At 49.4% G+C, this 20484-nt stretch overlaps 1 protein-coding gene across 1 annotated transcript; it reads right to left on the bottom strand.

Moving 5' to 3' along the window:
• Positions 1-15972: 15972 nt before the first annotated feature.
• Positions 15973-19931, bottom strand: FAM124B (family with sequence similarity 124 member B). Its single transcript, XM_082288102.1, has 2 exons — positions 18722-19931; positions 15973-17215 (listed from the first exon to the last, which is right to left on the bottom strand). Exons 1-2 carry the CDS (start codon positions 19448-19450, stop codon positions 16592-16594), a joined length of 1353 nt encoding a protein of 450 aa, XP_082144228.1. The 5' UTR covers positions 19451-19931; the 3' UTR covers positions 15973-16591.
• Between the last annotated feature and the right edge of the window lie 553 nt (positions 19932-20484).

Below are 20484 nucleotides of genomic sequence, written 5' to 3' on the forward strand. Positions count from 1 at the left end.
ATTTAGGCATTGAAATTTTGTACTAAAACATCCTGGGTTTTCAGTGCAGATGTCCAAGAGACACCTGCACATTGAGCAATTGTCAGAGGGACACCAAGCCATCTCCAAAGAGGCCACAATAGGCACCACAGGATCCGTGAAAACAGAATAAATATGACAGATGCCCTACATTTATAGATTAAAAGAGAAATTTCCCTGACAAGCTCTGAGCCCAAGCCAATTGTGCTGTGCTGCTGTATGCTGACTACAGGGCAACCGAGGCATGAAATGCAGTGTCCATCCCAGACCTTTTGAGCCTCCATCCAGCTGAGGTTCTCTCTGTCCTGGCCATTAGACAGACCAGACTGTAACAGGGATGGATCCAAACCTGGGTGTGACCCCCACTTCAGAGCCACTTCACCTGCCCGAGCATTGCTGGGTAGAAAAGCATTTTCAAACACACTCACCTGAGTAATAACTCATAGTCACTGGGAGCCAAAGGTGGCAAATGCCCCTGTGCCACTGACCAGGCAGCCCTGCTATTCTCAGTTAGTAATGATATGGACAGCCCACAAGACCTGCTGCCTCTCAGGACTTCAACCACAGACCCATGAAACTTGTCTAGGAGACAGTTTTCCTGAAGAAGAGGGCTTTCTTAAGCTAACAAAGCCACATGAGGATTGGCCAAGACTGATAATTAAAAACTATGGCAAATGATCCCAAAATTAAAAATACAGTTAAAGCGTGTGCTTTGGGAAAGAGCACTAAGGGCCAAAATTTAATTTTCCTTAAGTCAGCATATAAAACCATTGGCTACTGAGTGAAACACAGTGATGCCCACTGAGACTTCTCTGGAAAAGAGAGGGAGAAGAATGTATTCAAGATGTAAGACAAGTAGTGTGAGCTAAGTTGTTTTAATTCTCTCCTTCCCCATCCCCAGGTTTCACTCCAGTGTCACTCACATTGCTGGGTTTTTACCAATGTCTACATCTGACACATTTTCAAAGCCCAGAAGTGAACAGCATTCAAAACACAGTGCAAGCTGCTTGATAACAGCTTTCCAGTATTTATACAAGCAACCTCGGGGCTTTGAAAACATCTCAAAGCTCCCGTGTCCCACAGAGGCCCTCCATCACAGGCGTGAGCTCTGGGTTTGGCCCGCAGCACAGGAAAAGCCTGCACTGGTGAAGCAGAGGTGAGTCAGATGTGACTGAACATCTGGTCATCGTCAGCGCGGAGAGCAGCGCTCCGAGGTGGGCGTTGGTGGTGCTGGCCCTGAACTGCTGCCATCTCTTACAAAATGGACAATGTACAAGCTTGTCCTGTGCAAGGCTGTTTGCTGGATTCTGTTGCGGTTTCCATCAGTTCCCTTTCCCAACGCCCATGCTGCAGGAGAAGCAGTGATCACATCCAGCAGACACCTCCCCAGACACCCAGTACAGACCTGGCTCTGTCAGCAGCAGTGGCACTGCCATGCACCCCGTAGGAACAGCTCCACCTCAGCCTGGGAACCCTCTGCTGCTGATCCTGGGCCAGTCCAGGCTGTTTGCAGCACTCTCAGATCAGCTCCATGGGATTAAAAAGAATACCTAGCTCCAATCACAGTGATAGGCTTATGGAGTTTGCAATTATAAAGAAAATGTAGGCCAGCAATTGCATGTTTGACTCTGGCAGCAGGGACTCCCTCTCACCCCTTGAAACGCAGCCATTTTTGTCAGAGGTGCCTTCTTTGAGGCAGTCGCGCTGGAAAATTGTTGGCCAGAAATGTGTGAATTAATCAGGAACTCTGTGAGTAACAGGAAGGGAGGTCTCACAACCAGATGAGTGCTGCCTCGTCACTTGGGCTGTGGGGCTCCATGGAAAATGGGAAAAGCATTATTCATCCTGGCACTCACCAGGGGTGCACATGCTCCCTGCAAGGCTGGGGGGGATGGTGTCCACCTCTGGGACGTGTCTGGGCAGTGCCCATGCTGGGGACACTGTGAATACTGCCATGGGCCAAATGGGGAACAGGAGCTGTACTCATGCTGTGTCACCACACATTCCCAATGCACATAGGAAGCGGAGATTTCTCTTCCTTGGAGCAAGAGAGAGATTATTTATTGCAGCTGCATGGGGTGACATCCCCAAAACCCAGCTGTTCTCAATAAGACAGCAGCCCTGCCAGTGGGCAGTGCTTATGTGTCCTGTCATGGTCTCCAGGCCAGCTCAGCCTGTGTCAACATTGCTCCAGAGCAGAGAGCCCCATGTGGCACTGGATTCCTCAGCTGTGGAGAGGCTGTAGATCCCAGCAGAGCCCTCCATCAGACCTCTCTGAGGGACTGCATGGTGCAGGTCCCACTACCTCACACAGACCAGAAGAGCCAACCATACTAAAACCCCTCAGAGGAGAGGCACTGCCTCCCCTGTGTCTCTGAAGAGCCTTGCTGTGCCCATCAGAGTCCTTCCCACACTTTGTACTGAGCCTGAAGGGATTCAGAGCAGAAATACTTGAGCACACACTTTCCTGAATCAAGGTCACAGCTCCAGATTGTTTCTCTGTGTTCAAACAACCAGGTTAATAAATCAAAATAAGTTCTCAGAAGAGTCTTTTTCAAAAAGGATTAAAAACATCAGGGTTTTGCCAGAAATAGGCAAAGATACAGGGTTTGACCCCTCTTCTGCTGAACACACAGAAAACATCTGCTTGGCCAAACAAAACTACGGAGTAAACTGGATCAAGATGATTCTGACCATGTTTGTGGGCTCTGAAATCCTTTCTTCAGTTGGATAATAAAGCTAATTCATATGCAATTGTTATAAAGTTGGGATATGCATCAATTTATAGGGGGGCTTTTATGCCTCTAGGTAACAAAGCAATCTACCAAGTGTTTAAAAGAGCACAAGACAGAGAATAGAAGCATTTCCACAGCACAGTGTGAGGCTCTCCATTGTTTGTAGGTTAGATTTAATGCACAAATACAATAAAAAGGAAGTCATGCTGACAAAATACCAAGTTTATCACTGTTCAGCACTAGACACTAAAATTCCAGTATTCACCCATCCCAGAGCAACATCACCAGCAAGTCACAGCCCCTTGAAATGCAGAACATCACAAACATAGGAAAAGACTCAGTTTTTGCCAAGAGAAGTCACACTGACAAAAGAACATTGGGGCTTGGCTGATTTAGGCAAAGAAGTCACCTATACCAAATCCCAATTAAACCACGTATCTCCACCCAAGGTTCTCTACATGTTTCCCTTTGGCCCAAGTTGCTGAATATCCCATAAAATCTGATTTAGAGGTATTGACCTCACACTCTCTGAACATGGGCTAAGAGAAACAGTATTTGTTTACCTTCTGCATAATGCAGATTATATCCCAGAGGATTTACACTGATATCTCATTTCACATTTCCATGACTCGTTGTGAGCTGCCTGCCTACACGGATGGCCCATTCCGGGGCAGATCCCACTGCTCTCCCGGGAGCTCCTCCGCCCCGCCGGCAGCAGCTGCTGGCTGCTGCTGCTGACAGCAGAGGCTTCTGAAAGGTGACGGGCTAAATTCGGTTGTTGTTGCTGAGATTGTGCCACTGAGATCTTATCACCCTGGGAAACACTCTGGGAAGAGATTAAAACAAACACGGACGCACAAAGCCGAGCAGAACATTAGAGCTAAAACTGCACCCGTTAGAAAAACACAGCAATGCCTCGTCTCTCCCTAAACACAGAACCTGCAGCGATGTCCTTGGCTCCTAAGTCCTACGGAGGAGGGACGGCCTGACTACCAGCTAGACCAGCAGTGGGCGTGGGTAAGAGAGAAAGCGTGGCTTCAGGCTATCACTGACAGCTCCTAATTTGAGTGATTGTTTACACAACCCACGATCTCCTGAGAGCAGCAGTACTCTGGACTCACCTTTCTTTTGGTACCTTGATGACACAGGCTAAGCCACACTGAAATGGTATGAGGTACTCCCATGTTTTAACTGGAACACTATCATAACTTTTTAGTTCTTGGCTTGCATTACTCAGTCAGGAGCACTTCTTACAGCTCTGGGACACCTTCCAGGCATAACATCTACCAAAGGCACTGAGTATGTCCTAGTTTTTCTCAGAAAACAGCCTAGAGCAAAATGACTACAATTCAGCAAGTGCAAAAGAGAACCAGCAGTGAGGAGGTCAAATACTAATTAAAACCAAACTGGGAAAAGAGCAAACCAAAACTGCTTAATCTATGACCCCAGGAGAAAATTATTGCAAGCAACAAACAAAATCAATTTCAGTCATGCTTTGCAGAACCAGCAGTACACAACTCTGCAGGGCAACACATGAGCAGGGGCAGCCTTGGTATTTCCAAGGCCCAGCACTGCCAGACCAGCATCTGTTTTCTGTCACTGACAGGAGCCTGGGAATGAGCTCTCCCCACCTGCACACTGAGAAGGGAACCGACAGGTGGATGTGGGGCTTCCTCAGCACCAGAGCACCTGAAGGATGAGGCAAACCTACTGCAGGTGTGTGACTTCTGAAAGGTAGCACCAACCACTGGCTGAGTGACCCAAACCCATGGGAAATGAGCCCAGCAAAGATACCTTAGGATCTACCCCCTGGAACCCAGGGCACTGCACAGCACACAAGTGGAACTGTGCACCTTCACTGGAAGTGAAGCGCAGTGGAAACTGAATGCTGTTAAGAACTTCATTTCCAAGCACAATCAATGCAAAGTAGGACCGTCCTATCCCCAGGATTCCAGCACCCTGTAGTAGTAAGCGCCTCCAAATACAGGGGAGGAAAAAAAAGACAATAGTAGTTCAATTAATATAAACACTCATTAATTATTTCTGTCCCCACTATGCACATCCCTCCAAGATATCCCGTTGTCTGTGAATGCCCAGATTCACCAAGAAGTGCCTTAACTTTAGTCTAGCTGGCCTCTCAACTCCTACTTCAGATGGAAGGAAGGGAAGATGCACTGAATAGCTCATCACTCCTCCAAGCAAGAAGATCGATGTCTTCACTGTCATCCAAAAGCCCCTTCTCCTCCTACAGGTGCTAAGGCTTCCCTCCCTTCCACCCACCACTGACCAGCCTCCACAGAGCCATTCTCAGCAGCCAGCATCTCCAGTTAAAGGCATCATCATTATTTCAGCAAATCCCTGAAAAAGAGGAATTCTAAAAACTGAATCAGGGAGTGATGGTGCAGCATAAGAAAACAGAGAATCCAGCCTGAGTACCTGAGATCACTGCAGTTTGTACGTATGCCATACCTCAGCATTCATCCTCTTCCTACTTGTTCTCATCTTTCTTTCTAAACAATAATGTTTTGGGTTGGTTTTTTTTTTAAATATCAGATAGGGTTCCAACCTCTGGATGCCTGTTCAGGTGTAAAGCCTTGGCACGCTGTTGAATTTCTATTAAGCCAGCTCATTACTGCTGAACAATATCTGTGAATTGGCTATTGTTCAAAGAAGTCACTTACCAAGGCCATGCCCAACAAAAACAAACTGTTAATGCAAAGTTTTGAAGTGTATGAAAGAAGGATTAAGGAAGAAGGATGTTGTTACATTTAATCTGTACGATTAGGAGATGAGAGATCTGGTTTTTATTAAATGGAGTCTCCCTGTGATGTTAGGCAAGCTGTACAAAATCCCTGTTTTTTCATTTCCGTCTGAATAAAACGAGAATAATAGTATTTTCCTATCCAGTGGAGAGGTTTAGATCACTTCAGCCCTAATGCTCACATTGCCGACCACCAAACTGTCTGTGAAGCGTGAGGTGAAAGAAAAAACAACTCAGCCAACCACATCTGATTGACTGAATTTTTAAACTCGAATTGACTTTCATCCAACTTCCAAAACCCAAACCAACTACACACGATTAGGCTAAGAATAAGCATGAGAAATGACACTCCACGGGGTAATTTTCTGGAGAGGCTGGAAGCCCCGAGAGAGGGGCTGGGGACGAGAGCGGCTCCTCAGCCGTGACCGGGCGGCTGCGCCTGTGACAATCTCATTCATTTTGTGCGGCGGCTCCGCGTCCCAGGGGCGGCTGGAGCCGGGGGCTCGCTCCTCATCCCGCCGGCTCCCAGCTCCTGCCCTCACCCCACGGGCCCGATGGCTTCCACGGCATTAAACTGCAGCTATGCACCCGAGCCCTCCGCAGCCCCGCGGAGGTCACCGGTTTTTGTCCTGTCTCTTCGGGGCAGGCTGGTGCATTGCATCCTTCCCAGCAACAGGAGTGGCTGTGCAGTCTCCATGCTGGGGAAAGGCCATGCTCAGAGCCGAGCTCTGTGAGCTGCAGGTGTGCAGGGGCTGGGCACACCTGGGCTGGGAGGGGACGCGGTTGCTCCTCTGACACCTTGGTGGACCAAAGGGCAATTGCATCCAGGGCTTCATTTCCCACATTTCTGGGGAAATTGCTGTGCTGCCTCCTACATGTTTTGAAAAGGATGCTGCACTGAGCGATGCTGCCTCCAGAGCCTGATCCTGCGCTCCACTCTGACACGGCGCAGCTGGAACTGCCAGCCACTGCTGTGAGAAATGGCTTTCAATCATGAAAAGGAAAAAAAAGAAAAGAAAAATTCACTTCAAGCTTGGAAAAGCTTTGTAGTAAATTTTCAATGTTTCTCCCACACAATCTTTGCATCAGCAAGGTTATTGTTATTATTATTATCACAATTTAAGATTACAGGCAAATAGCTTTTAGAACATACAACGGGCAACTGCTTCCAAAAAGCATCCAAAATGTTGATGTTAAAAGGGGCTGCTGCATGCCCAAAACGTCTCCTTTCCCATTACTATCAGCAACCCTGTGCAATCCTCCATAAAGTAAAACCACATGCTGGAGCATTAATGATAATGGATGGACAGGCTGAGGCTGCCAACGTGCATTGCTAGGTGTAGGTCAAGCAAGACAGAGCACAAAACAGACACAGATAGGAGAAATGCTCTCAAATAATAACCCTCCAAGCAGTAACCATGTGTTGAATCAAAACCATGATAGATTCCCTTGCAAACAAATCCTACCCAGAAGAACAACTGAGAAATGCAGACAAGTCCCTAGGTGGCCAGCACTGCCATCTTCACCCACCTCTCAGAGGCCCAGGATCTCCATGGTGGGTGTGGAGGGAAGAGATCTCCATTCAACCTTTGCATTCAACTTGCAAAGTATTTTCATTGTCAACACAGCTTCCCTCACAAACAACTCAAACACAGGTTCTGATGACGAGCCTGGTCTGAAGCTTGTCATTGCTCCTGCCATAAAAGCACAGCAGAACACAGAAAACACAGGAGTCCCTCAAATCTCACAGCTACACCGGAATCAAGAAAAGCTCAAATTAGACCTGGAAAAAAATCCCATCCTGCTCTGCTTTTGCTAAATTGTGTACAATCCAGCTGCAGCAAGTCCCAGGGGCACCTTGCCAGGCAGAGCTGCGGCAGCCCAGGGATGCAGCAGCCCCCACCCTCCCTGGGGATCACAGCCATGGAAGCACCACCTTGCCGGCTCACCATGGATGGCTTGAGTCACCAGGGGGATGGAAGTGGTCCCCACACTTCAAAAGGCTCCAAAACATGCTCTCATGAGTCAAACAGCTGAAAATAAAACCCAGCAGCCAGATAAGTGGGGCAAGGGCTGTGAATCTGCAAGACATTAGAAGAAAGTGTTTTATGGGTTTTCCTTCCTTCCTCTCCTCCCTGTTGTTTTTTGGCTAAAGGCTTAAGGTTGTCTCCGGGACACAGCTTTCTCCATCCCCCGTGAGCTGAAGTGACCCAGCTTGCGCCGGCAGGCTGGCTGGTACTGCAGGGGGCTGCCGGCCTGACCTCAGCCCCTGGCCTGGCAGCTCCCACTCTGAAACCTGAATCCCAGGAGTTCCCAGTGCTGTGAGTGCTGCCTCTCGGGTCACACTGGCTGCTGCTGGGTTTGTGTGTGCTGCACTCCCCCAAGGCAGATTCAGCAGAGGCAGGCTGTGCCAACAGCACCTGGGGACAATGACAAGTGGCAGGAGCTGTTCCTCAAGGCCAGCCTGCCCTGCTGCATGGAGAGAGACCAACTCCACCTCCTGGCATGTCCTCTTGCCCCCACCCTGCTCCTGGTGACCCGTCCACTTGAGCCTGCCTGCCAAGTTACTGCACCTCTGACACCCACACACCTCCTGGTCCTACCTCTTGCTCCCATTGATGCCTTGGCAGCAATTCCCTTTTTCCAAACTAAACCTAGGAACCAAACACAACACGGATGGAGCATGAGGGTGCTTCAGGATGACCATGTCACAGTACCTGCCTTACTGATGCCAGCAAACTACAAATCAAATGAACCTCTTTGAACAAGAGATGCCTCGAAGCACAGACTGAGGGATCCCCTGTGTGGGGAGGCACAGGGATGGTACAAAGTCAGGGTTGTTCACAGCTGAGTTTCATGGCAAGCAGAGCAAGAGAGAGAAAGCCCTTGGTGCTGATGAAGGCAAGCAAAGCCAGCACACTGACACAGGAAGAATTAAATGCTGGGGAGGCTTCTGGCCTGTCATCGCTTAGAACTTGTAAACACAACAGTGGTTATTACCAGAGCTGAACAATGAGACTGGAAAACAGAAGTCTCCACTGAGGCAATTGCTGAATTAAAGCAGCTATAAGAAGTAAAAGATTTGCTCTTCCCTACCAGAAGGCTTGGATTCCCATGGTACCTGTCTGGTCTCAACTGCTTTAACACCTTGTGCCATGTGCTGCAGGATGAGGTGCCTGAGCAGCTCAAGTGGGTGTCAGAGAGCTGCACCTAAGGGTGGCCAAACTTCCAAGTTTGTGAGAAATCTAAGTGTCCTGAAATCTGGTTTCACTCCAACTTGCAAAAAAAGCTAACACTTGTGAAATTTCTCATGACACGGAATGATTTTCCCATCTAAAAAGAATATCTGGTAAACATCAGCATGAGGCATTTCTGCAATCAGCTGTTCTCTCCACAAAGCCCAGTAGCTCTGAATTAAAACAAGATGAGAAAACCACAGTTAAATTCTCAGGGAAACTCTGCTCTCATCCTACCCCTTCCTCTGGGGACCCAGCTCACACAGACTGCCTGGAAACCCTCATAGCCTGTCTTAGGTTGGATTTGTAGATTTTGGGGAGCTGGACTGCAGAGCCAGGAGCCCAGTGCCTTCCTCAGTGTGAAACCACTGAACCTGCAAGTGAAACCAGCTGGTGGCCAAACCACCCCACCAAGGCCATTGGGGACCCAGTAGGACCCTCAGTGAAGCCCAGGGAGTGTCACTGTACATCTGCTCCACCAAGACACTTCTGGTGGTGGCAGAACCAGCCTGATAAGTCACCTTCCAACAACTTGCTTCTGGAGAGTGCAGCAACAGCTCGAAGAGCTGGCTGGACTGGCAGGAGGCCACGTAGGTCACACAACACCCACTATGCCCAGTGGACAAGGAAGCCCCCAGGGAAGTGGAGTCTCAGTGCCATGAAATGATGCATTTCATCTAAGCACAAGGTTTCATAACACCCATTTATTCATCCCAGTTATGTGCACCCACCCCAGTGACCATTTCCAGCTTCCAGACCAGTGCATCCAAAGGAAGCTGCTCTTGGTGCTGTTCCTAGCACATGTGGTCATCCTGAGAGGATGCTTCTAACTAACACAGCCAACAAATAAGGGAGGGACAGGAACACAACCAAGATCTGCTTGCTTAGTTCTGCTGCCAGACTGGAAATAAAACTTCCAGCCACTGGAATGGCCAAAACACGTTCCCTTTGTACTCACTGCACACTCAGAATTACCTCTTTTGTGTTATCCTGGGAGTTTCCTTTAATATAATCTCCTTTTTCTGTTGTTTTAATTGTGAATCCCTGGAGCATTTAAAGCCAATTCTGGTAAAGCAAAAGCAAAACCACAAACCACACTTCCACTCCAAATATCCACTCATAAAGCTTCAGGTTCAAAAAGCAACAAGGGGACAGGATGGCTCAGGTGCCCCCCCAACACCTCTGAGTGAATTGCTCCCACAGTCACTGCTGCCTTGCCAGGAGGAGGGGGCAGCTGAGAAAGGATCAGGGATGAGCATTTATGGCCTGGGCTCCCAAACCGGGCACTCCTATGAGTGTGGCAGATCCAGTTGGAGGCTGATGAGAGCCCTCCTGTGTCTGCAGCCTGTGACCAGGCAGCACCACACCCACCAGGGACAATCTCAGCTCCCAGCACAGCGACACAAGGGCACAAGGGACACAGTGTTAGAAGGACTGGGAGGCTTTGGATACCTCATCATCCCTCCATCTCTCACGCCACTCCCAAGGAGGCAAACTTAAGGCAAGAGTATGAGGAGGAGCTTTCTCCTCTTTCTCCCCACCAAGGTGCTGAAACCCAGTGAGGCCAACGGCAAGGGGGGGGTACCTCAGAGCAAGGGACATCTTTCACCTCCAGTCAGTTGTCAGGGTATTTCAAATCCTATCTTTCAGGTTTGGGAACTGAGGATCAGTCTTTACCAGCTGTGGCAGCTAAGAGCCCCAGCAGCTCCTGCCTGAGCCCTGTGAGGCATCTGCTGATGCTGAGATGCTCCTGGAGATGATCCCAATTAAAGAAGTGAGGCTGACACAATTTCAGCTGCATGAGGGAGATGAGAAAATGAGTGTCACTGAGTGTCTGCAGGAGCAAATTTACAAACCTAATCACCTCCCAGCATAGCCAGACTGCCAGTGCCTGAAGAAGGGTGATAGGGGAGAAGAAAGCTTTTGGGACTCTTAAAGAATATAAATTCACCCTAATAGGAATTGGATCTGTCCCTGCCTGTAATCAACAGCAGAACTTAGATCCTGAACTGGAATATTAATACAAGTGTTCAATGGGAGATGAAAACCTCTCAAAACCTCCCTCAAATGATGAGAATTAAACATCAGAAGCACAGCACAGCAAACTGCAATGCAGTTGTGCTGTCGGGAGGAGTCTGCTGAAAGGGGAGGTTGAGAAATTCCATGGAAGATATGACTGCCTCCTGGTAGTGCCCAGGACAACACATCCATTCTGACTGCTTCCTGGCACACTGATTTTTCACTCCAGATACCCTCCAAACTTGGGTGTGATCCCTGTTTCTCTTTAAAAAACAGGAAAACTGAATTTTTAGTCCAGGTTGATCAGGTGCATCCTCTGTGCCTAAAGAAGACCAATACATGGGAACAGGAAAGAATCTGTTATTGTAACATCTGCTGTATTTTGTTATTCTGCATTACTGCTGTTATGGTTTGGGGGGTGGGGAATATCTCTTGACACTTCAGTGAGGTACTAAGTATTTGGGGTGTTCAGTTTAGGATATTGCATTGCAAATGAGCAGCTTTTCCTTAAAATAAAGTTGATAGGGAACAGCTAACACTGAGAAGGGCACAGTACCAGGACAGAGCTTGCTGCTGAAGCCCAGGCTGCAGGCACACCTTCCTCTGGCAGAAGAGGGGCCTGACAGAGTGATCACCCTGAGGAACATACTCCAGGTGGCAGGTAGCTCTTGCAAAAGGCATTTTTGTTCTCTCACATTCTGTTTCCCTCCATGGTGTGTTTGGCCACAGGGGTTACAAAGCAGCAGAGAGCTCCAGCACACCGAGGCACTGCAGGGTGAGACAGAGCCCACAGCCAGCAGGCACTTGGCCAAATGGAAGCCCATCATACCCCAGGTTCCTCCCCGAGGCCCAAGTGGGGCACTCAGGCCATTCCTGTGCATCCTACCCCATCCTCAGGAAGCTTCTGCTGCCAAGGCCCTCTCCCATGTTCCCTGCTGCCCACAAGCAAGCAGCACTCTGAGACAGGGGTGTGTCTTCCACACTTACCACATCAGGCCCCTGGAGACTGAAGGAAGAATGAGTTTTCACTTCCCTGAGGACAAAAGAAAGGTGCTGGCAAGCCTTGCAGGAAAACACTGTCTTGAGAAGGGGACAAAGCAGAGCTCCAGCAGGAACATGCACAGGTTGGGCAGCTCCATACCAGCTAAGCCCCCAGCCCTGACATGTGCACGCTCCACTCCTGCATGTCCCAATCCAGGTGCTCTGTCAGACTGGCATGACTAATATTTGGAGGTTTACTCAGCAAAATCCAGCAGCAAGACCTTACATCTTCACCACACAGGCCCAAACAGCTGCTGCAAAGCCGAGTCTGTGTTCAGGAGGTGCCAGGAGGGTGCCAGGGAGTTCCAGGCTGCAATGGCCTTCCTCCCCTGAGCAGTGTCAGCAGCACCACGGGCAAAAGGGGCTGCTCAGAATTCTCCTGATTTCCAGCCCACACAGAATGATGGAAGAGAAGGATGTGTGCCACACATACAGGGTGCCACAGGGCGACCCCAGACCCTCTGTGTCCCTCTCACAGCCCAGACCTCTCCTTTGGCTTCACTTTGGCTTCAGCAGAAATTTCCTGTTCCTTAGAGAAAAGCAAAATCTCAGGGCCTTTGAGCTTCGTAATTCACTTCGCAAGCGAGGCACAGAGAGAGACAGACATGACCTAGAATGCTCGGTATCTCCTCCTGCTCTGCCCTGTCAAAGCAAAGGTCCCACTCCTCACCCCACTCCCTGCCCTGCTCCATCACGTCTCTCCTAGAGTGATCATTCAGTGCTCAACTACTGAAGAAAAGGGAGAATTCATAGCATTTTTTAGCAAAACATCTTTGTTGCAAGCTTGTCAGTACCATATCAACTCTTCTTACACACAGCAGATGCACAGTAACAACTGCACATGACATTGCAGAGCATCAGTGACTGAGGCTGCCAAAAAACAATAAAATACATTAAGAAGAACTCTATTTTCCCCTGTCACTTACATGACAGATCTCCTTAATTAACTACTTTGCTGTCAGAGAAAATTAATGAATGAGAGAGAAATGGGCTTTCTTTGTTATTAGTACCTCTATTGCTTTCTAATCTATCAGGTTAATTTCGTGTTAAGGAAAGTGAGGATTAAAAGCCCCAGTTGCTGGAAGGGTGGGGCCAGGGACTGAAGCTCCGTAAGGAGCTGGACCACGGCTGGGCTTAGAGATCTGATGCTGCAGAAAGGCAAAGCCTGAGGAGAGCAGTGCAGAGGGACCCGTGGCTGGGGTTGGCAGGCAGCTCCCATCTTTCTGTCGGGGCAGTGGAGCCATAGAGGCATCATCGCCCAGCCGGTGGGGACTGCTCGGGCCGTGCAGGGCAGGAGGTGAGGGGCAGACTGACGCTGGGACTGAGCTGAAAGGGGCACGAAGACAGCAGCTGCCGCCTGCCCGCAGTCCCCGTGCACCCTGAGCTGCTGCTCCCGAGGGGGCGACAGGGACACACGGCTGGGGGAGGAGGGTGACAGAGACACACCGCCGGGGAGGAGGGTGACGGGGACACAGGGCCGGGGGAGGAGGGTGACGGGGACCCGCGGGAGGAAGGATGCCGGCGGAGCTGGTGCCACAGGGACGGGCGGGACCAGCCCCGCAGCCCCCGCAGCCCGGGACCCCGCCCAGCGCAGCCGCGACACGCGGGGACAACAGAATCCCAACAAACCTAACTATAATAACAACAACAATAGTAACACCAAAAATAACAATAACAACAATAATCTGGCAAACTCTGCAATGACCAAGAGGTGACCGGACAATAGAGGAAGTGACCATCGCTGCTCCAGCCCTGCACAGGTGACCAGTGGGCCCCGATTGCACAGCCTGTGCAGGGGCTGGAGCTGCCACACTCGTCTTCAGCAAACGAGACAATTTCTGGTTTGCGTTCCTGTTACAAACACAAGATTTCTGAAACGTGTGTTTTCCTCTATCAAGCAGCTGCAAACCTTTGTACTGGGTACAGAGCACGGCACCAACACAGGTGAAGAGAAGCAAACTCCCACCCCAGACCCACCAGTGTAAATCTGGGAAGCTCAGCTGTCCCCATAGGACTGCCTTAGGATTTACCAAAGCATTAATGAAAGCTGAATTTGGCCCAGAATTCAGGAAAGAAGAGTGCTTTCAGCATTTTCTTCCCCGAAAGAATCAAGTTTGCCAGCTTCTTTTTAACAAGAGAGGCTGAGCCTGTGATCTCACTGACCACGCCAGTGGTTTCCTGGGTGCCTGCCTGCACCACGGCACCGTGCCAGGAGTGGGGAGCAAGGGAGCACCCCCTGCCTTTGTGCTCGTATCCAGGCATCAGGGAGTGCTCCCGCTGCTCCTGGGCAACTCATCCCTCAGAAATACCACTGTGCTTGCTTCAGCGGAGACAAAAGACACAATTTCTGTTGCCAGGGGCTAAACAACAAAAAAACCCCCACCAAACCAACAGCAGTCACCTCTTCAGGCTGTGTTAAAGTGACCCCAGAGCAAGTTCTCCTGCTTCTTCTGACCCCCACTGCTCATGACTCCATCCCTCAGCACACACCCTGCTCCTGCAAGAACGGATTTCCTGCCTCCACCACCCAGACTGTGCCAGTGACCCAGTGACCCTTGTCAAACTCCCTCTTCAGTTTCCCTCCAAGGCTGTTTTCCCCAGTGTGCTTTGCTGGGACCAGCACACAGGATGGGAAGCCCTGGCTGAGCTTGCTGCCAGCCTTGCCAGCCCCACACACCTCATGCATCCACTCCCTCTGGCTGCTTACCAGGAAGCTCCTCTCAGGGTGTGTGGGACACAGACCTTCAGCAGATCCCGCCAACCTGTGCTCCTTATTAGACTGTTTTTAAAAGCCTGAAAGAAATGACACAGTGTGCAAGGAAGAAGGATAAAATAGAGGCTGCAGAGATATAAACGGTCTGGAAAATGTGAATCTTTGCTTTCCACTACTGAAGCCATCCATGGAGAGATGTGCCCTCTGACCCAATACACCTTGCACACCTGCCTGTGTCATAGAGAATTTGTACTAGATATATCCTGTGCTTAAAATACATAGATTTTACACACTACCTGTTAAAAGCAATATTTTCAGAGCCATTCTCCTTTGACTTGAAGCCCTTTTCCACGAACCTGCTGCAGGCAGGTGAAACTTGTCCCTTTTTTTTTCCAAATGATGAAGCATTTCCCCCAGGCTAGATACTGACCTTCTATCCCTTTCTTTTAGGTAAAATAAGATTTATGATAAATACTCTCACTCAAGTACCTTTGGCATGAGAGAGTAGAGAGAAGGCCATGAAATCTCTCTTTAAAGCTGTTTCTCCCACTTCTGGCTTTATTCCCAAGTTCATGATTATCCCATCCATGCCCACTGCAGGCCTGTAACCTCGTGTTTGAAGAGCACTGCCCTGCTCTGATCCCCCTCCTCTCCCCATATGCCTCCAGCCCACCCTTGCACACACCACAGCAGGCCCAGGGATCCAGCCCCTGCAAGCTCCTCTTTGCTGCTTCCCCACTGACCAGACATTTTCTCCAGCTCTGAAAAGACCTGGCTGAGTTTCTAGTGTGCTAGGAAAGATTAAATAATCACCCTTGTAGATATAAAATAGCACAGTATGAGTCATTAAAAAGTCCACAATTTTTGCAGAGCTTGTGAAAACCTGGGGGATGTTTGTAGGTGTCCAGTGGATGAAGTGTCCTGTTGTGAAGGTTTTGGTCCCCAAATTGAAGGATTCATGAGCATCACTTGGCAGGGTAGCACCAGCTGGGAGGGCCCAGAGCAGGGACTGCCCTATACCCCCAGCAGAATTCAGGTATCTTTAAGGGAGAAAATACCTCTTTGTTGTACTCTTTGGACGGTAAGTATCATCAGATGTGGCTTTTCTTTGAATAATTTCACTCCTCCTTCATATTCTTCCCATCTCTTTCCCTCTGAGATTTATTTAATCCTACTTGAGAAAGAAAACTGATCAAGATGGGAGTTATTTCAGCATCTGTTGATGCTGAATCATGACTACATTTCTCCCGTCCTTTTTACTCTCGAGCATTTAGCAATTCCCTCCAAGACTCTTAACTTCTCTTGTGTTTTGTTAATTAAAACCCAAATAGGATTGCCTGCTAATTGCACACTGGTTTAACAAAGCCTGGCCCGTTGCTGTGTTTATTTTAAGTGTCATATGAATAGGCAACAGCAGATTTTACTGGCACTTCTCTTCAAGTGTGTGGTTTTTTGCATGTACTGTGCCGAGTTGGGAAAGAGGCCTCACAAGAAATATTTTTCTTGAGAAATATTTAAAAGAACATTCTTATGTTTCAAATCTTGCATAAAATTGACAGCACTGATAGATTTTAAATACCAACAACAGGGGAAACAAGAAGGAATACAAAGGAAAACCAGCATAAGCCCTGTGACCATGCCACAACCTTGTTCCAGTACATCCTGGCAAGGGATGGTGAGTCCCCACGGCTGGGGGCATCCAGCTGCCTGGGCAGCTCAGGCAAGCTGCACCTTCAAAAACCGTCTGAAGATGTCACTGTCTATTTTTTAGCATCTTAGAACACCTGTAGGAGTCGTATGGCTTATTCCTGTTCATTGCACAACATACCCATCACCTACTGTGCATTAGAAAAACCAAACCAAAACAACAGCTTTCTGTAAACAGTGTTATTTTTCCTGCAGCCTCCTTAGCACCTCTCCATGGAAAGTTAGCGTCTGCCTCGGTGACCCCATTACTGAGGTGTCACAGCTACAGAGGGACAACCTGAGCAGCAGCAGCCACAGGACATCCAAAAGTGCTCTGCTGTCCTTTGGGAAGGATGAGTCCATCTGGCACGCTTGGTTTCAGTCATATAAAGAATTCCTCCTCGTCGTCCTCTGCTGGGTGTGCGGGGCTGGCCCGCGGTGTCTGCGAGTGGCAGCCCGGAGCTCCGTGCGCCGCTGCTTTGCTCCTTCGCAGCAGCCGGGTCCCGTCCTGGGCGGGCAGGGCAGCGCTGGCCCCCGCCCCGGCCCCGGGGGATGGCGGCTCCAGGAGGCTGCTCCGCAGGGCCCTGGGGAAGTGGCTCAGCGGGCAGCGGCCGCTGCCGGGGTTCCCCACGGCGAGCCCGGTGTCCACATCGGTCTCCGTTCCGCGATGCCGGCGGCTCTCCGGGAGAGGAGCCTGCAGCCTCCTGCCCGCCTGCCTGCGCAGCGATGGCGCTTCCCACCACGGCCGGGCTGCTGCGACACCGGGAGGAGAGCAGGAGTGCCTCTGGAGGTCACTGCTGGCTTGCTCAGAGGCAAGGGCTCCACCTGGGTCAGATTTTGTTTTACTCTTCAGAGCTCTGACCTCCCGGCTCCTCCGCCCAGCATTATCCTGCTTTACATGGAGAGGGGCTGGGATACAGTCCTGCGGGATTTTTCCACTGCCTGTACTATTACACTGCTGGGAAAGCCCGATGCTTGTTTCAAGGGTCTTGGAGCTGTTTGGAACCTGTTGAAAATTAGAGAGAACCCAGTTAACACACAGTTCTAGCTTGACCAGTGATGATGCTCTCGCCCAGCCTCATTGTGCTGAGGTCACCTGCAGCCTGAGTCAGTACACCTGGGGAAGGCCTTGCCGAAGTAGGTTGTGAATACAAAAGATCCACATGCATTCCAGGGAAACCTGGATAAACACCTGGAAAGGAGAGCCACTGCCAGTTACCACAATGGGCTTCAGGGGGGAATGTCAACTCCATGTGGAGTCTACAAGCAGGGCCTTGGATTCAGTTTGCAACGTGGCAGAAAGTCGGGGCAGGGGGGTAAATTGCAGGTACTTAGAATAAAGACGTACAGCTGAAGAGCTGCAAAATAAAGCACTAGGCTGTCAGCCTGCTGAGTGGAGCTTGGACACAAGATATATCCTCAAGTTCAAGTGGATTATGCCTTCCTTTGCGAGAAGCACAGTGCAGCATGGTCACATCCCCAGAAAAGCTTCCAAATTTCCTACCAGTGAATTAATGTACATCTGACAGCTCAAAGACCTTGTATCTACAGCAGGAAGAACCACACAGTAATTTAGGAAGGGACTTTTGGAGGTCACCTGGGCCAGTCCCCTGTTCCAGGTAGGACCAACTTCAAAGCTATGTGAAGATACCCAGGGCCTTGACCAGTCCGAGAGGGTGCAAACCAGTTTACAAAATTGATACTGAGTGAGGCAGCAAGGGCTGCTCTGAGATTAGTGTTCAGAGCAGCATAAAAATAGGCTGAACCGAGTAATTAACTTTATCTGTAACGATTTCTGTAAGGAAAAAGAACAGGATGGGCAAATAATCTAAAATCCAAATTACAAGAAAAAAAAAAAAACAGAGGTGGGAGGGGTTGTTACAATGGAAAGAAAGCACACTGAACTAAACTGCCATTCTGCTCACGTGTATACTTCTCACTACATGTCATCTCAGCACTGACTTTGTCTTTTTTAAAATTTGTATTCATATAACCGCTGAACTGCACACTTAAACAGAAGAGGCCGAGATTTCCTAGGACGCATCTCTTTGTCACTCTTGCCCACCTGCAACTCACTTGTGAGCTCACAGCCTCTATTGCAGGCGGTGCTGTATCAACATTACACTTACAAAACTTCTGGTTTTGGATGCCAAAAAGCAGCTTTGAAAAACATTTAAACAGCAATGACTTATCAGAAAAAGATTAGGCTGCTACAATCATTTGTTTGAGGCAGAGCAGGGAAGATGTTAAGCTAGTGTACCCTAGAAAGCATTAATAATCTCCATTTCAGGCAAGCAGTAATGATATTAATTTAACAGTACGAAAACACTCCAAGGATCAGTGCTTATATTTATCAACAGCATCACAGCACTGGCAGACTCCGATTACTGCATTCACAAATTCAAAAGAAAACATGAACAAACAAAATCGTAATTTCCATTTTGAACCAGTCCTGCTTTCCTTGGAAAAAAGTAGGTAAATCCCCTCCTCTGAGAGCACCACAGACACATACCTTGAGCAGAATTGTATTTCCTTCATAGTCCTGTGTTTGCCACCTGGTGCTGCTGATGGGAACACATGGGTTGGGCAGGAGGGGCACCAGCTGCCCGATTTCTTGTACCTTGAACTGCAAGGCTGACGAGTCCCTGGGCTCGGCAGCCACCCCGATGGGCAGCTGCTTCAGGCACAGCTGCACAGCCACGTGTGGGGTGGCGTGCAGCACGAAGACACAGAAAGTGGTTTTCTGCAGAGTGGCTTCTTTCTGGAGGATCATCTCGTAGAGCCTCACTGCATCCTCATAGTTATCAAAGCTGCAGTAGAGGGTGACGCGCAGGATTTCGGGGCCGCAGTGCACCCGCCTGATGCCCCACACGGGCAGCTGCTCATCCAGGCCATAGAAGTCCTGGTGGGCTGGGGCATAGCGAGGGCTTTGCCCGTTAGCAAACTGGGCACGCTGATACCGCCAGGGTGGGTGCTGGAATTGCTCATGGACCTGGACAATCCGTTCTTCTCCCAAGTCCTCGTGCAGAAAAAGGAGGACAGATATTCCAGGAAAGCTGCAGCTCCTCTTGCAGTATCTCTCGTAGTATTTCAGTGGAGGAATCCGCTCAGACACCAGGAAAAGGCGAATGTCCAGGCAGAGCCACTCCAAAAGCCGATCCAGAGTTTGCTGCAGAAGAAATGTGTGTCCCAAATGGGTGAGGAGATGCACAGTCATCAGAGACTCTGCTCCATCATCCATTGCAAAGACTCCTGGCAAAAAATTAAAACAGACAAATTGGTGCCTTCCTTCTACTCTTGTGGCCTCAGGAACACAAGGTGTACTCTGAGACTTGAACAGAATGAGTTCAGACTCCTGCAGGTTGTGCAGTAGCCTGATGAAACACGTGGGTAAGCACAGTGAACGTGCAGAGCTGGCAGGTGGAGAATGACAAGGCTTTAAGCGAGCAGTCCCAGGTCACATCCCAGCAGAGCTCGGCTCAAGGCTCATTCCCAGCTCTGGAGCTCTGGTCACTGAGTACGTGCAATCCAAGTGTCCAGACTCAGCTCTGTGTCCTCCTGCTCCTGTCGTTCACGACACGGGACAGCAGAGATGCACAGCATTGGAACACAAGCAGCGATTTTCCAGGATGAGGTGATGCTCACTTGTCTCTTGGCAGTGGAAGCCGTGGCCGCTTTGGACCCAGCTGAGTCCCACCAGTGCAATCACTGCCTTTTGTAAAGCCCATGTAGCACTCATGGCTGAAACCCTCAGCAAGTTTTCTTCTAGTCAGCAGGCTGGCTCTGGCTCATTGTAAAAAGCCTGTGATCTCTGGGAGTCCCACCCTTCTGGGGCACACAGATAAGCTATTCTGTGAAAACAAGGAAGGAAAACAGAATAACAAAAGAAAAAACCCAGCCATGTGAACACAACAGATAACAATAAGGGCAGATATAAATCAGGAAAGAGGAGCTTTGGGAAAAAAACTCAACTCCTAGTTACACCCTTCACAACACAGGTAGCTTGCTGCCTAATTGGAAACCAGGTCCTGGGTACTGTAGCCCATAAAAGCTGGCTTTCCATTTTCAGTGCCCTCTTTGCTTCTTTTTCCTCCTTTATTTTTTTTTTTTTCCTGAGATACCCATGTCATCAGCAGCCTTAAGCAAAGTCCAAGGGTTTTTTTTTCCTTGCTCCTTGGCTTTACATATTAGTACTTAGCTTAGCTTACTTCATAAGCTACAATAGGAGTGCTGAAAATACACCTCTTTCCAGGTCTCTTCTAGTGTCTGGACAAT

The sequence above is a fragment of the Coloeus monedula genome (assembly GCF_965178545.1).
Source record: "Coloeus monedula genome assembly, chromosome: 10".
In the NCBI taxonomy this organism is placed as follows: domain Eukaryota; kingdom Metazoa; phylum Chordata; class Aves; order Passeriformes; family Corvidae; genus Coloeus; species Coloeus monedula.

Bases quoted from the DNA above. Each gene is read 5' to 3' on its own strand.
- FAM124B (XM_082288102.1), bottom strand. From the start codon at position 19,450: ATGGATGATGGAGCAGAGTCTCTGATGACTGTGCATCTCCTCACCCAT. The intron at 17,216-18,721 runs GTATGTGTCTGT...AATTTTCAACAG, and splicing joins GAAATACAATTCTGCTCAAG to GTTCCAAACAGCTCCAAGAC.